We start from the raw sequence: 18,161 nt of genomic DNA, 5'->3' as shown, positions 1-18,161 counted from the left end.
CTAAAATTTTTTAAATTGTTAATAGTTTTAAGTTGATTTATATTTTACTTATTTAATTTTATTTACTACCAATGGTCTAACTTAATTTTGATAATAATAGGCCCATATGAATATCTGCAAGTTATTTGCATTATGGTTTCTGATGGTGTAAACTTTTTCCCCTATGTAAATCTCTCTCTTTCTTTGGAGGAATGTGTGAGTCACAAAGGTGAGACTGAGAATGCCTAAAGCAATTTAGACCACACTTGATGTAAGTTTGAAGTGACATTGTCCATTTCTAGCCTGGAATCCCAGAACACTGACTAGGCTGCATAGGGACAAAAAGGATAAATGTTTACTTTAGTTTTGTTTCATGTTTCAGTATGGAACTATCCAACAAGACCAGGTTCCTTTAAATATATAATACTCTCTGCTATTACAAATATCTATTTTGATATTATATTAGTTTTCTAGGGCTGTCATAACACAATACCACAGACTGGGTGGCTTAAATAATAGAAATTAGTTTTCTCATAGTTTCATAGTCTAGAAGTGTAAGATTAAGGTTTCAGCAGGTTTGGTTTCTTCTGAGGTCTCTTTCCTTTGCTTGTGGATGGCCACTTTCTCCATGTGTCCTCATGTGGTTGTCCCTAGTCTGTGTGGTCTGTGTGGTCTGTGTCCCAATCACCTCTTCTTTTGAGAACACCGGTCATATTGGAATAAGGCCCATTCATAATGACCTCATTTCACCTTAGTTACGTCTTTAAAGGCCCTATCCAAGTACAGTCACATTTTGAGGTTCTGGGGGTTAGGACTTCAACATGTGAATTTTGCAGGGACACAATTCAGCCAATAACAGATATCAAATTGCTAACATAATAATTTTCCAAGAAATAACTTATTTTCTACTTGATGTTTTCATGCTTAAGAAAAACTGGTTAGATTTGAATCTCTTAAAGGTCTACATACATCTTTTTTATTTTATCCAATTAATATTAGACTTTTCTATGTGAATTCTTAGGTGTACTTCTCAGATGTATGTGGTTCATTCATTAGAGTGCTCATGTGCATTTTCAGTATCATTTTTACCTATATTAGACATGTTTCCTCAAGGTACCCAACTTTATATCAGTAGGTAAAAAAATACTTAGAGACACATAAATTCCCTCCAATGAATGATATATACATATATCAGTTATTTGTATTTAGTTTAATTTGTAGTCCTTAATACAATCTGGATTGAATAGTACTCCAATTTATATTTGTGATTCGTTGACTTCCTAATTGTTGAAAGCATTCCTTTTGATATATACCATTTTCTCTTCCAATTTCCCAGTAAGTTAATATTGAAGAATAGTATTGTTCCTTTATATATAATATATTTCCAGGCTGGCTGTAAGTCCCTTACAAATACTGACTCACTTAATCCTCATTTCAACCCTGCGAGATAAATTCTATTATTATCTCTATTTTACAGTTGAGGAAACTGAGACACAGAGAGAATAAGTTACTTGTCCAGGATCACACAGCTATTATACTAAGTGATAGAGCTGATATTAGAACTCAAGCCATTTGGCTCCAGAGTCCATGCTCTTACTCATTACACTATGAAAATTTAAAAATAGATATTTAATAAACTTAGATGAGAAAGCTCTAACCAGGATGGATTCTTACCATTGTGACCTTTTTGAAATATGTGTTTTACTCCAGATTTTCAGTCATGCTGCAGATAAGTATTATATAGTAGGAAATGCAAAAGGAGCAGAGGACCTGAGTTTGGATCGCTGTTTGTCCGCCAACTTCATGTAGGACCTGACTGAAGAAATTGCTTAGCTTCTCCAAAAGTTTAAAGCAGGGATACCTTTCTATCCATTTCATAAGGATCTTTCAGGTTTAAATGAAATAGTTATAAGATTTAGAGATTCTGGCAAAAGTATATATCAAATGGGCATTGTTTTATTTATTATAATAAATATTTCCTCAGTTATCTAGTAACTCCTCCGTTATCTAGAAGTCAAAGTTACAGCATTGGAGACACCTAAAAACAGCCTAAGTCTCAAAACAGAAAAGTATCAAACATCTATCTTAAAATCCACTTAATTTATGCCATTGAAGATAATCAGGCTTCATTTACTGCCTGTTGTCTTTTATTTTAAATGCAACTCTAAAGTTTGTTAAACTTCTCAGCAGAAAACACTTCAAAATCAGTAAATGAGAGGTATGCATATTAAAGGGCACTGTTTTTAGGATGGGAATATTGACGTAAGCAAGAAATTATGATCAACAGATTGTCAGAGAGAAAAACAAAATATAAAAATGTTAAGGTAAAAATACAAAATTAGAAAAACAGCAGACTGGGACCATTTAGAGTAAGAATAAATAGCCATTTATATCATAATGATTCTTAAGGGCATCACTATGTAATAATATAGTGATAATATAATAGATATAGTGATATGACTTAATATAATGATAATATTTATAGTATAATATTACTATAATAAAGTATCACTATTAGCTTAATGTAATCATGGATGTACATATTTCTAAATGATGAACAATCATTCCAGAAAGAATTTAAGATTAATGATTAAAGCAAAAGCTTCAATTATCTGGTAAATTCACTAGTGTGGAACATCTTATTCTGTCAGTGCTAGAAATAAGACACCATTCATCACTGTAAACATGTAAAATATGGTGGAAATTTAGATTGCATTACATAAATATTTAATCAAAACTTTTAATATTCAATACAGTTGCCATGTTAAAGTAGCCTTGTGTTTTTAAGAAAATTAATATATTTAATGTAAAAATTAAAACAATAGCAATTTATTATTTTTTATGATACAGTGGCCTGACTGTAAAATTATTTCAAATTTTTTATTTACATATGCAATACCAGTGAGATATTCAAAGTCTATGGAATGAATTTGTCTCATATTTACATTGTGTGATTAATGGTTTTGTCTTTTCAGACTTACATTTTTTTAGTATGAGTCACTCAAAGCTGGGAATAGTTCTAATACAAACTATTGTAGTTACTAGAAAGATTAGTGAAATAATTAGAAATATTTAAAGTTATCATATTTTATAATATTTATATTACTTTAATACTTTTAAATTTAGCCAATGGATTAATTTACAGAGAGGGCCAAAAAATGTAGACACATTTTAAGAAAGGAAAACAGTATTAAAATTGTAATACTCAAAATATACCACTAACAAAAGATGAATACAAGATACTTTTGACTTCTGCAATTACAAGAGAAGCTCAAAGTGGTTACCATCAGCATCCAGACACTTCTGATTATGGCGAACTACTGCTTGAGCAACGTTGACAAAAGTGTCCACTTGTATACATATTTTTGGCGCCCCCGTTATATGAACACCATCTTGTAGGTGGAAAAATCAAAATATCAAAAAACATAAGTGATTCTCAGATTACTTGTTTAACTTGGAACTTGAGTCAAAGTTGAAAATTAGGGGTCCTAACTCTCTAGTTACTACCTCTGGCTCCTATAGGCTGTGTAGACAACCACAAAGCTGTTCTGCTTTGAAAAAGTAATAATTATGTATAAATACAGTAATACCTTGGTCTGCGAGCATAATTGGTTCCGGAAACAAACTGCTTGTATTGCAAGACATCGCTCGTTTACCACATTAAAATGTATTAGAAATGTTTGCTCATCTTGCGGAATACTCGTAATCCAAGGTTTTACTGTACTTTAATAAAAGCATTATTAAGTTCAAGTAATGAAGTATTTAGTATTCATCAGGTTCTCTATCAGTTATCTATTACTGTCTAACAAATTATCCAAATATGTAGCTGCTTAAACAACAGCAATTTATTATTTCTTATCATTCAGTGGCAGTTCTTTTACTTCCGTCTTCTGGGTTCCCTTATATGCCTGCATTCTTCTAAACCAAGGATTTGCCTGGCCTACAAGTTCCAAAATAGCCTCACTCACGGGCCTGGCAACTAGTCAACTGGGTGTCAGTACACCTCCAAATGACCTTTCCTCTGTATTCCATGGAAAGTGATCCCAGGGCAGCATCTCAAGAAGGCAAGCTACAAGGGTTTAGGCCCACAATCCGGTACTTGCACAATTTTATTTCTGCCACATTCTTTTGGTCGAAGCAAATTACAGGCCAGTCCAGATTCAAAGGGCTGGGAGATCCATTCCACCTCTTGATGGGAAGAGCAGCAAAGCATTTGTGACCATACTGAGTCTGTTACAAGTTCTAGTAAATCCAGCATTGGTTTTAAGTGATCTTATTAAACCATTAAAATAATTAATCATACACACACACATTTATATTTTAGAAAGACAATCCCAATCCCCTGTAAATGTATTTTGGGTGTGTACACTTTGCAATTACTATAAGATTGTGTACCTCAATGGTTTTTGGCATGTTATATAAAAACTTTAGTATACCATAGTATTTATATTAGAACTTATAAAATAAAGCATTTAAAAATATTTATATGTTCCTTTTAATTACTATAATTATTGCCATTTATTCTTCATGAGAATGGCATTTATTTTTATGCTGTTTTAGAACAAGAGTGAAAGGTGTACTTGAATTTATGTGTATTTTTAATCTAGAATGCAACTAATGAACTGACTAAACAGTCATCGAACGTGAAATCTCTGAAATTTGAACTCCTAGCAAAAGAAGAACACATAAAGGAAATGCATGAAAAGTATGTTCTTTATATTTTTATCCATTGTATTTGGTGCCACCTAGTGGCAGCTAACTCTGTTAAATGTGGCACCCCAAGAAACAATACCAACATGTTAAAAATTAACAGTTTTCCTTCCTTACTTCATGTATAAGCCTACTTAAGGTGAAAATTTAAGGAATATTATATATAGTGTAATTGATGGTAATATAGTTACTATTTTTTAATTACAGTAAGAATATTTAAAGTTAGGTTTTCTTCCTTAGAATAAACATATTTAATTTTGAATAAATATCAATTAATGGCCTAAAGCCTATGAACAAAAACTTTAGAATGTGGTAATTATTTGACCAAATATACATTTGTATATTTATCTTTATATTGGATTTAATGCCTAAGCTTGTAAAGCTAACGTGGAAAAAAGGGGAAGTTTTGTTTGTATTTAAAATAACTGGAGGGTTATGAAAGTATATTTTATGTGTGTGTTAACAAAAAAGGGTTTAAAATGTTCTACCTCACAGACTCAAAACAATCTTCTTTCTATATATTTTATAAATATACCAGAGCTTAGAGGTGATAGCATGTTTAGATAGAATTCCAGTCTGTTATTGATAATTTAATATATATTTCACATACATGTATACTGTACCACATTATATATTAAGATCACTTAAAAGTGATATTAATAGATAAAACTATTAGACAAAAAGATTGGTTAATTTTTTAAACAGAATATCTTGAAGTTTATCTATTAAGAGGCCGTCTTGCTTATTGTTTAACAATGAGAGCTCTGGAGAAACGTTCTTTGAATCCGGGCTCCTCTACCTGCTAGCTCTGTACCTTCATTTAGTAGTATTAGCTCATAAAGTTCTTATGAGGATTACATGAGTTAGTACATGTAAAACATTTATAACAGTGACTAGCATATAGTATGTACTCAATAAATGTAGGCTGCTGTTGTTCTTATTATAGTTGTAATAGTAGTAGTTGTCACTGCAGCTACCATTTTATACTTAATACGTTATCAGCATAAGCCAAATAAAACAGTTCAATCTCATATGGTATTAAAGTAGAAGATATGAAACCTAATTTTAGTATCCTTACATGATATTAAAAGATTTTACTTTCATTTATTAAAGTATGGAATTGTTTCTTACCAGTGTTATGCTTTTTGATGATTTCTAAATATCTCTTTGATTTTTCTTAGCAATGCACGAATGTAACTTAAATATAATAATTTTAACTTCATAAATTTAATTAATCTTTTTTAATAAATTTAATCTTTTTTGTTTTAATGCATACATAATACTATAATTAGCAAGCCACAATTGGATTATAGATTTTACAAGTATTCAAAATATTAATACAATAATATTTATTCCAGCCAATTATTTTATTAATTTGCAATTTCATTAATATCAGGTAGCATTTAAAAATTAACAGTAGGTATAATATGGTATAATATATAAGATACCATCACAGTTAAAGTATATTCTATCACTTTTGATGAAATACCTTTTTTTCCTTTCAAGGATGTCTCGAATGGAGAGGGATATAACCATGAAAAGACATTTGATAGAGGACTTGAAATTTCGACAGAAAGTAAATTTGGAGAGTAATGAGAATATTAATGAAATGTTAGAAAATCTTGAAAAAAAGGTATCAAATTTTATGCTCCCTGACACTAAAAAATAAAATTCAATCTTAATAAAATGTATAGAAATATTCATAGAATGTATGGGTACTGTTACATAATTATATTATTTGCTCTGAAAATACAGTATTTGTTTTGAAATTCAAGATTCCAAAATCTCATACATCATATAGCACACATTCTTTTTATATTTCTAAACATACCATGAGAAGATAATCAAGTTTAATGTTTTAAATCCTGAATATTTTGGGATATACAATTCCATTTTATTCAGCATTTTGTTTTATTTTAACTATAATTTTAATGATAGAATCAAGCATATATTTTTAAATGAAATAAATGGTAACAATAACTATCAAAAGTTTTTAAAAAGTTTATTACTACCATTTTTTTAAAGTACACTTTTCCTTGTATACACCTAATTCAGTGTACTTAGGAAGGCTTCCTAAGTTATATAAATGTCTAATCAGTATGCTGTACACCTGAAATTAATATAATATTAAATGTCAAATGTAATTGAAAAAAATTAATAAAATAAAGTAGTTGTGTAATATCTGACTCCAAAGTAGAAATCAGCAATTTGCTGACTAAGAGATATATATTTTTTAAAAGATGTTATTTGTACAACTCATAAAGCAGCTTGTGCTTTGGCATTCACTAAATGTTACCTACTCCAGAGAGAGCATTTCCCTCACTTCTTGTTGGAGATAAATATGTAAGTATTTATTAGCTCACATGGATTTAAGAGAGAAAATTTTACACGAGCAACACAAATGCATATGGATTTTCTTACTCTTTCCTCTCCATGCACTTTCTATAGGTTACTTATAAATAACCTATAGTTACTTTCTATAGGTTTTCTCCAATGTTATCCTTTAAATTTTGTTCATTTTTTACCTTTAATGATCATTTCAGATAAAGTCTTAGAATCGTTGTATAAGTAATTGTAGACCGTTAGTGGCATTAAACAGAAAAAGAAAGGCTATTCTATATTTTTTCACATGTATAATAAATGTATTACTTATTTTATTTTATTCTATAAAGTACATGTAATGTTGGAGAATACAACTGAAAGTTATCCATAAATTGGCTTGTTTAAGAATCAAAAACAACCATTCCCACTTAAAGAAGTTTAGGTTAGTAATTAAAGGAAATATAGTTAAAATGAATATTGCATTATTAGGTTGGAGACACATACCAGTTTTCATACTTTTTTGTGCAATTTTTAGTGTTGGTGTTTATCTAAGGATTGTTCATCTCATCCATAATACTAGTTTTACAAACCTTACTAGTTTTGAATTTGATATCATTTATGAGAAAATAAATGGAATTAGACTTCTTCATGTATTCACTTAGTTTCTGTTGAAACAAATGCAATATACTACTTGAATGTCTTTACCAATAATTGCCTTTATGCTTTCACTGTAGGTGAAGACATTAACTGAAGAGTGTTCCAATAAGAAGATATCAATTGATTCACTAAAGCAAAGACTTAGTGTTGCCGTTAAAGAGAAGTCTCAGTATGAACAGATGTATCAGAAAACTAAAGAGGAATTAGAAAAAAAGGTATGCTTTCAGGACATTTTTATTTAGAGAGGGAATATAACAATGTCTTTTTCTTTTTTAAAGCTGTAATTTTTTTCCCCCCAAAACTCTTATGAGGTACTTCAATGTTTCAGATAACTGCAAAGAACGCTTTTATTGCTACATGAAACAGTAAGAATTGTTTAACACTACAAGTCGTGCTATCTCAAAGAAAGAGATTTCTTATGTATGAAAACTATGTTAAACTGCCACAAGTAGATATAAATTTTTTAGGTCCACCTAAACTTATAAAACTAATCAAATATTTTCATTTCTCAAATAGCTACTATGTCTTTAATGACTTACAATTTTTAAAAAGCATAAACTAATTTTGATGATAAATATATAAGAATATGTGCTCAGGATATGTTATTTAAAACAAGCAAAAACCATCATGGATTTTACCCAAATAAAAATAAATACATATATATAGAGAGAAGCATGAAACCCTTTCTTTATCTGACATGTATAACTAACTCTTCCAAATCTGTTTATGAAATATTTTTATTCTATGACTACCGGTCTTTTGCAGGATCTCAAGCTTTCTCTCCTAGTATCAAAAATAAATGAGACGGAATCTGCAATGGCAGAAATTGAAACAGCAGCATCTAAGCATCTTCAAGGATTAGCATTGCAAAGCGAGCAGGCCCTAGAAGGCGCACAGAAGAAATTGATGATAGCCAATGACAAGGTGGAAGAGTTCACAATATTTGTGAAGGTTTGAATTATTTTTACCTTTTACTTGTACTTCACTTCAGGAAGAGTAGGCACGGCCTACTTCACATGACTTATGGAGTACTTTGAAGTTTCTTTCTGTTTTCCTAAACCACGAAGCCTCTTCTCCTACCCTACTTGCCACATTGTTCAAAATTTCTTTATAAAAGATTTATTTGTATAACTTCAGTTTAAAAGTTTCACTCTATCATTAATATTCTTTTCTTAATGTCAACTTGGTTAAAATTGTGGTAGTCACGTAATCAAGGCAGGTTTTAATATGTAAGAATTAAGTAATTTAAAATCATCCAAGCAAGAGCAAACCAAAACTTGTTCACTAAAGCTAGGAGACATCTGAATCCCAATCAACAACCTATCAAGACATGGAATAGATAGAGGAATGGCAAATGACAGCAGAACAAAAGGAGGACAAGCCCAAGTGCCTGCAAAGGGTACCCATCTAGAACTTATCTGACTGTTGAATAACTCCAGAAAGTCTCAGGAGTTGACTCTACAAGGAACCCCCAGAGTGGAGGATGATGGGGGTGGGGCGGATACAGGGTTAAACAGGTCGTTTGTTTGGAAGCCTTTATAAGGAGCTTTTAGACCTCTGGTCTGCACTTGTCCCCATACAGTCAGGCAGTATTGCTCCTTTAACCCTTCTGGAAAATCCTAGGAGGAGCAGCTCTGCTTTTAGAGAAACAGTGTCCTGAGAGCTGGGAATCCACTTGATTGTTCCACCTGTTTTAATCCCACTGTGAATTATTTGCACCTCTGTTTAGTACCTTTTATTCTGCCTTTCATTATACTTAGATAACAGATCTGTTGCCACTAGATAGATTCTGAGTTCCTTAAAGTCAAGGACATGTTTTATTAATCTCTGCCTCCACAGTGTGTACCATAGTGCCTTGTAAAAAGCCAGCATGCAATAATGAACACTAATCAAATTTTTCATTAGGAATGTGAAATTTTAAATTTTGGCATTTAAAAATAAGTATGGAAACAGTGTGACTATAGTGGGAGAGTGCTTCTTTATCCCTTTTCTCCCCAAATCGCAATGTTCTTTTTTTAACCAAGTTCCTCATACTACTTTTTCTTCAAAAGTCCTGCATTACATTACAAACTAGCATATCATAGCAATAGAAGTTTATCTCACAAACTAGCATATCATAGCAATAGAAGTTTATCTCAATATATAAATTATTTTCAATTTATGTATCTTTATAAAATAAAGGTTTCAATGTCTTCCTATGGAATAAAATGAAATCACCACTTAGTATCCCCTTTCTCAAATAACCCCACCATCATTTGAAGCACACAATTAGACTTGCTGCATATATACATATAATGTATATTAAAGTTTATTATTTTATATATATTAATATGTTAGTTCTCTCAAATCAGGTTTTTTCTTTCCATTTTCTGGTTTTTCTCTTTAGATAGGCCGGTAGTTTGGCATTTCTTAAGCTCCCAGTAGAGAAGTTCTCTGGTTAACATATAGTAAAATATTTTCAAGTTCACTTATTCCCTTAGGCATTGATATTATTTATATGAGGTGTGATAAAAATATATGGTGAAAAAAAATATATGGTGAATATTTAAATTAAAAAAATGTTTTACAGTAAAAGACACGTTGCTATTAATCCCCCTCAAAATACTCCCCCTCACTTCGAACACACTTATCCCATCGTTTTTGCCATTTTCTGTAGCAATTCTGGAAGTCCTTTCTGGCCTGCTGAAAGGGGAACTTTTGGTGGTGGACAGTGACCCAAAACCTGTGCCGCAGCTTCTCTTGGGCAGCTCTCAGGGACCTCCAGGCCTAAGGTGAGCAGTGACTCGCCACGGTGTTCTCAGGGTATTTTTGTAAAGTGGCAACGGTCCTGGCACCGGTGCAAGAACCACAACTGCATTAACTTTGTAAAAACCACCAGCCACATCCCGTGGCTCCCTGGAGCCCCGCCTACCTAGCTGCATTGACAGGGGCACTCTCAGCACTTGCGTGGCCGGCTCCACCCCACAAGCCACGGAAGCCTTTTATAGCAGTGAACAGACCATGGTGGCCCAGAGAACTGCTGGTGTTAGGCAGTGACCCAAAACCTGTGCCATAGCCTCTCTTGGGTGGCTCTCGGGGAGTTGTGATCCTAAGGCAAGCGGTGGATGCTCCAGTGTTCTCAGGGTGCTTTGTGAAGTGGTCACAGGCTGGAAACTGGCACAATAACTGAATCTGCATTAACTTTATAAAAACCACTGGCCACACCCTGTGACTCCCTGAACCCTGCCCTGCCTAACTAGGGCAGCATCGTCGAGGGCACTCTCAACACCGGGTCAACCAGCCCAGCCTGCTCACCTATGGAGGTTCTTTCAACAGCTGAGCCTTATGGGCAGCCAGCAGGTGGCAATAGGCCTAGTGAGCTCTGGGCCTTTTGCTAAGCTGCCCCAGGCCCAATACTGATGGCAGCTGGCCTCAGCTCACAGAGAGGCCACCCCCGATGCCTCCAGGTCCAGCCAGGCAACAACCAACCATATTCAACTATATAAGCTTTGTGGCTTATAGCAGTTAGCTATGGGCCGGTCACAGGCAAGGCTAAAATTGGCCTGTATGGGAGACCCTCCTAAGAGACTCCAAAAACAACACACCCAGAAGCCAGCCTCAGACCACACCAGAGCACTACCTGGTTGGCCCTACAAGTGAGACACCCAAAGGAGGATCTCAACAGGCACAAGGGCCCAAAGGGACGAATCCTCCCCAGAGGGGTCATACCCACACAGCAGCTCATACAATGTGGGCATAGCCAGTTCTCACAGTCAGTCAGTGTGGGAGTCAGTCCCACCCACAGATGTGCTAAAAGCAATCAAGGCTCAACTAGAACAGGAGAATACACACTACACACTCAAGCGACAATTCTGGAAGACATGCACCAGAGATCAGAGAGACTGTGCCATTGGACCACACAGGACACATACTACATAAGGCCACCAAGAAAAGATTGAGAGAGAAAGGAGATCTACCTAATACATAAGCAAATACAAAGAGGCAGCCGGAATGAGGAAACAAAGAAATGTCCCAATAAAAGGACAGGAGAAACATCCAGAAATACAACTAAATGAAATCGAGGCAATCAACCTATCAGAGACAGAATTTAAAACACTAGTTATAAGAATGCTTAAGGACCTTAGTAGGAATTTCAACAAAGAAATAGTAAGCATTAAGAAGTACATAAAAGGGCCGGCCGAGTGGCGCGATGGTTAAGAACTGACTTGGGATGCCAGAGGGCCCCGGTTCGGATCCCACATATGAGGGCCAGTGACCCTGCCCTCCACAGCTAAGATGCTGAACAACAGCTCAACCTGGAGCTGGGCTGCTGTGAGTCGCAGGCAACGGCGTAGGCTGCAGCCCCTGTGGCAGTGGGTTGCCATGGGCTACCGTGTGTAGCCAGCAGCCAGCGTGAGCGGCCGTCCAGAAGCCAGCGACTGATCTGCCTCGCCCAGGAAGAGTGCAATGATGGTGCCAACTTGGGCCAGTGAAGCAATGTCCACAACTAGACTGAAGAACAAAACGACAGCAACTTGTCTGTTCCCCTTCCCCCAATTCCCCAGCACTGTTCCCATCCCCTCAATTCCCCAATTAAAAAAAAAAAAGAAGTACATAAAAACCATAAAAAAAGAACCAGTTAGAAATAAAGAATACAATAACTGAAACAAAGACTACACTAGAAGGAATCAACAGCAGATTAGATGAAGCAGAGGATCAAATTAGTAATTTAGAAGACAAGGTAGCAGAAAACACCCAATCGGAACAAAAAGAAAAAAGAATAATAATAATAAAAAAAGAAAGTTTAAGAGACCTGTGGGACAAAAGCATAACAACATTTGCATGATAGGAGTACTGGAAGGAGAAGAGAGGTACCAAAAGATCAAGAATCTATTTGAAGAAGTAATGACTGAAAACTTCCCTAACTTGCCCAAGGAAATAGACATACAAGCCCAGGAAGGGCAGAGTCCCAAACAAGATGAACCCAAACAGGCCCACACCAAGAGATATCATATTTAAAATGGCAATGTTTAAATACAAAGAAAGAATCCTAAAGGCATCAAGAGAAAGACAAGTAGTACCTAAAAGGGAGCTGCGTAAGATTATCAGCAGATTTCTCAACAGGAATTTAGCAGGCTAGAAGGGAGTGGCAGGGAATACTCAAAGGAATGTAAAACAAGGTCCTATAACCAAAACTACTCTTTCCAGCAAGGCTATCATTTAAAATTGAAGGAGAGATAAAGAGCTCCCCAGAGAAGGAAAAGGAATTCATTACCACCAAGTCAATATCACAAGAAATGTTAAAAGGATTTCTTCAAGAAGAAGAAAGGAGCAAACAAACAAAGAAAGATAAAAAATATGAATAGTAGAAAATGGCAATGACTGTGCGCCTTTCAAAAATCACTTTAACTTAAATGGATTAAATATTCCAATCAAAAGACATAAGGTAGCTGAAAGGATAAGAAAACAAGACCCATGCATATGCTGTTTACAAGAGACCCACCTCAGTTCAATAGACACACACAGAGTGAAAGTAAAAGGATGAAAAAAGATATTTCTAATGCAAATGGAACTGGAGTAGCAATACTTATATTGGACAAAATAGACTTTAAAATGAAGACTATAATGAGACAAACAAGGACATTACATAATAATAAAGGGATTAATCCAACAAGAGGACATAACCCGAGTAAACATCTATGCACCCAACATAGGAGCACCTAAATATATAAAACAAATATTGACTGACATAAAGGCAAAGATCAACAGTAACACAATCATAGCTGGAGACTTTAACACCCCACTGACACAAATGAACAGATCTTCCAGACAGAAAATCAACACAGAAGCAGCAGCCTTAAATGACATACTAGACCAGATGGATTTAATTGATATTTTTAGAGCATTTCACCCCAAAGCAGCAGAGTATACACTCTTTTCAAGTGCACATTGAATGTTTTCCAAGCTAGACCATGTGTTAAGCCACAAAACAAGTCTCAGTAAATTTAAGATTGAAATCATATCAAGCATCTACTCTGACCACAATGGTATGAAACTAAAAATCAATTACAAGAAAAAACAAAACAAAACTGAAAAACACTCAAACTCATGGAGGCTAAATAACATGCTACTAAATAATGAATGGGTCAACAATGAGATCAAGGAAGAAATCAAAAGATACCGTGAGACAAACGAAAATGAAAACACAACGATCCAAAATCTATGGGACACAGTGAAAGCAGTCCTGAGAGGGAAATTCATAGCAATGCGGCCCACCTAAAGAAATAAGAAAAGTCTCAAATAAACACTCTAACCCTACACCTAAAGGAACTAGAAAAAGAACAGCAAACAAAGCCCGAAGTTAATACAAGGAAAGAAATGATGAAGACCAGAGCATAAATAAATAAAATAGAGACTAAAAAACCAGTACAAAAGATCAATGAATCCAAGAGATGGTTGTTTGAAAAGATAAACAAAATTGACAAACCTTTAACCAGACTCATCAAGAAAAAAAGAGAGAGGACCCAAATAAATAAAATCAGAAGTGAAAGAGGACAAGTGACAACAGACATCACAGAGATACAAAAAAAATTAGGAAAATACTGTGAGCAACTATGCGCCAACAAATTGGACAATCAGGAAGTAAAGGATAAATTCCCAGAAGTATACAATCTTCTAAGGCTGAATCAAGAAGAAACAGAAAATCTGAACAAACCAGTTACTACCAATGCAATTGAATCAGTAATTAACAAGCTCCCAACAAATAAAAGTCCTGGACCAGGTGGCTTCACAGGTGAATTTTACCAAACATTCAAAAAAGAATTAACACCTATTCTCCTCAAACTATTCCAAAAAACCCAAGAGGAGTGAAGTCTCCCAAGCTCGTTTCTCAAGGCCACCATTATCCTGATTCCAAAACCAGATAAAGACCTTACCCCCCCCAAAAAAAAGAAAAAAATAGAAATAAAAGAAAAGGAAAGAAAACTAATATCCCTAATGAACATAGATGCAAAAAAATCCTCAACAAAATATTAGCAAACTGAATTCAGCAATATATTAAAAAGATCATACACCATGACCAAGTGGGGTTCATTCCTGGCATGCAAGATTGGTTCAATATTCACAAATAAATTAATGTGGTACACCAAATAAACAAAATAAAGAATAAAAATCATATGGTCATATCAACAGATGCAGAAAAAGCATTTGACAAAATCCAGCATCCATTTATTATAAAAACTCTCAGCAAAGTAGGAATAGAGGGAACATATCTCAACATAATAAAGGTCATATATGACAAACCCACATCTAATATTATACTCAATGGAAAAAAGCTAAAAGCTTCCCATTAAGATCAGGAAGAAGACAAGGATGTCCACTTTCATCACTTTTATTCAACATAGAACTGGAATTTCTAGCCAGACCAATCAGACAAGAAAAAGAAATAAAAGGCATAGATATGGGAAAGGAAGAGATAAAATTGTCATTATTTGCAGAAGACATGATATTATATATAGAGAACCCAAAAGATTCCACCAAAAAACTATTAATATTGGAACTGATAAATGAATTTAGTAAAGTAGCAGAAATTGGTTGCATTCATCAGAAAGAGAACTTAAGAAAACAATCTCATTTACAATTGCATCCAAAAAATAAAATACTTAGGAATAAATTTAATCAAGGAAGTAAAAGGCCTGTACTAGAAAATCATGACATTGAAGAGAGAAATTAAAGAAGATACAAATAAATGGAAACATATACCATGCTCATGGATAGGAAGAATTAATATAGTTAAAGTGTCTATACCACCCAAAGCAATCTATAACTTCAATGCAATCTGTATCAAAATACCGATGACATTTTTCACAGAATTAGAACAAATAATCCTAAAATTTATATGGAACCATAAAAAACCCTGAATAGCGATGACAATCCTCAGAAAAAAAGAACAAAGCTGGAAGTGTCACGCTACCTGATATCAAATTATACTGTAAGACTATAACCAAAACAGCATGGTATTGGCATAAAAACAGAAAATAGAAAAATGGAACAGAAAAGAAACCCCAGAAATAAACCCACACCTGTGTGGTCATTTAACCTATGACAAAGTAAGCAAGAATTTACATTGCGGTAAACAGTCTATTCAATAAATGGTGCTGGAAAAGCTGGACAGATATATGAAAAAAAAATGAAACTGGACCATCTTCTTATGCCATATGTAAGAATTAATGCACAGTGGATTAGGGACTTAAATATAAGACCTGAAACCATAAAATTCATAAATTAAAATATAGGAAGTAAACTCTCAGACATTACCCTTAGTAATATTTTTACTGATATATCTCCTGGGGCAAAGGAAACAAAAGGAAAAATAAACAAATGGGACTACATCAAACTAAAAAGTTTTTTCACAGCAAAGGAAATGATTAACAAAACAAAAAGACATCCTACTGAATGGGGAAGATATTTACTAATAATACATCTGATAATGGGTTAATATCCAAAATTTATAAAAAAAACTCATACAACTAAACATGAAAAATAGCAATCCAATTAAAAAATGGTCAGAGGACCTGAGTAGACATTTCTCCAAAGAGAATACACAGATGGCCAATAGACATAGAAAATATGTGCAATGTAACTAATCATCAGATAAATGGAAATTAAAACCGCAATGAGATACCACCTCACTCCTGTCAGAAGGGCTATTTTCAATAAACCAACAAACAACATGTGTTGGAGAGGATGTGGAGAAAAGGGAACCCTCATGCACTGTTGGAGGGACTGTGAACTGGTGCAGCCACTATGGAAAACAGTATGGAGGTTCCTCAAAAAATTAAAAATAGGGCTGGCCGAGTGGCACGTTGGTTAGGAGTTGACTTGGGACGCCAGTTCTGAGCAGCAGGCCCCGGTTCGGATCCCACATATGAGGGCCAGCGACGCTGCACCCTCTACAGCTAAGATGGTGAACAACAGTTTGACCTGGAGCTGGGCTGCCGTGAGTCGCTGGTGATGGCGTGGGCTGCAGTGGGGCTCCAGTGAGCTGCCGTAAACTGCCATGAACGGCTGTCAAATGGCCGGTGAGTGACTGCCTCACCCAGGAAGAGCACAATGATGATGCCAACATGGGCCAGTAAAGCAACATCCTCCACAACTAGACTGAAGAACAAAAACAACAGCAACTTGCCTGTTCCCCTCCCCCAATTCCCCAATAAAATCTTAAAAAAAATAAAAAGAACTAGCTTATGACCCAGCATTTCCACTCCTGGGTATTTATCCAAAGAACTCCAAAACATTAATTCAAAAAATATATGCCCCCTATGTTTACTGCAGCACTCGTCACAATAGCCATCATATGTAAACAACCGAAATGCCCATTAGTAGATAACCAGATAAAGAAATTGTGGTACATTTACACAATGGAGTATTACTCTGCTATAAAGAAGAATGAAATCATTCTTTTTTATGACAAAGTAATACTCCATTGTGTAAATGTACCACAGTTCCTTAATCTGATGGGCATTTTGGTTGTTTACAAATCTTGGCTATTGTGAATAGTGCTGCAATGAACATAGGGGTGCATATATATTTTTGAATTAGTGTCTTGGGTTTTTCTGGATAGATACCCAAGAGTGGAATTGCTGGGTCATAAGGTAGTTCCATTTCCAGTTTTTTGAGATACCTCCATACTGATTTCCGTAGTGACTGCACCAGTCTGCAGTCCCACCAACAGTGCACCAGGGTTCCCTTTTCCCCACAGCCTCGCCAGCACTTGTTTGTTGATTTATTGATGATAGCCATTCTGACTGGAGTGAAGTGGTATCTCATTGTGGTTTTAATTTGCATTTCCCTAATGATTAGTGAGGTTGAACATTTTTTTCATATGCCTATTGGCCATCTGTATGTACTTTCTAGAAAAATGCCTCTTCATATCATCTGCCCATTTTTTAATTGGGTTGTTTGTTTTTTGGTGTTGAGTTGAATGAGTGTTTTATAAATTTTGGATATTAACCCCTTGTCAGACATATCATTAGCAAATATCTTCTCCCATTCAGTAGGCTGCCTTTTTGTTTTATTGATGATTTCCTTTGTTGTGAAAAAACTTTTAAGTTTGATGTAATCCCATATGTTAATTTGTTCTTTTATTTCCCTTGCCCGAGGGGATATCTCAGTAAAAATATTACTCAGGGAAATGTCTGCAAATTTACTCCCTATTTTTTCTTCTAGGAGTTTTATGGTTTCAGGTCTTACATTTAAGTCTTTAATCCATTTTGAATTTGTTCTTGTATATGGCGTAAGATGAGGGAGAAGGGGAAGGGATTAGACAGCATAAATACATAACTACAATATTGCCACAGGGACATGAAAGATGACAGTTTGAGGAATATAATTAATAATGTTGTAAATATTTTGTAGGGCATCAGATGGTCACATGTCTTGCTAGGGAGACCGCATTATGGATGGGGTAGAGGCTTGATCACTGCACTGTACACCTAAAGCTGATGTTGTATAAT

General features: G+C 34.7%; 1 protein-coding gene across 1 annotated transcript in view; it reads left to right on the top strand.

Annotated features, from left to right (window-relative positions):
- Window positions 1–18,161, top strand: part of CNTLN (centlein) — a 276,595-nt gene that overhangs the window by 228,295 nt on the left and 30,139 nt on the right. Inside the window, exons 19-22 of the mRNA XM_019659078.1 lie at window positions 4,587–4,684; window positions 6,196–6,322; window positions 7,746–7,883; window positions 8,434–8,619. Of these exons, the coding sequence (XP_019514623.1) occupies window positions 4,587–4,684; window positions 6,196–6,322; window positions 7,746–7,883; window positions 8,434–8,619 (549 nt within the window). The remainder of the gene's footprint in view (window positions 1–4,586; window positions 4,685–6,195; window positions 6,323–7,745; window positions 7,884–8,433; window positions 8,620–18,161) is intronic.

The sequence above is a fragment of the Hipposideros armiger genome, unplaced genomic scaffold (genome assembly GCF_001890085.2).
Source record: "Hipposideros armiger isolate ML-2016 unplaced genomic scaffold, ASM189008v1 scaffold_294, whole genome shotgun sequence".
NCBI classification, from domain to species: domain Eukaryota; kingdom Metazoa; phylum Chordata; class Mammalia; order Chiroptera; family Hipposideridae; genus Hipposideros; species Hipposideros armiger.
Note: the sequence above shows the minus strand (reverse complement) of the source record. Positions and strands in the feature narration are given on the sequence as shown.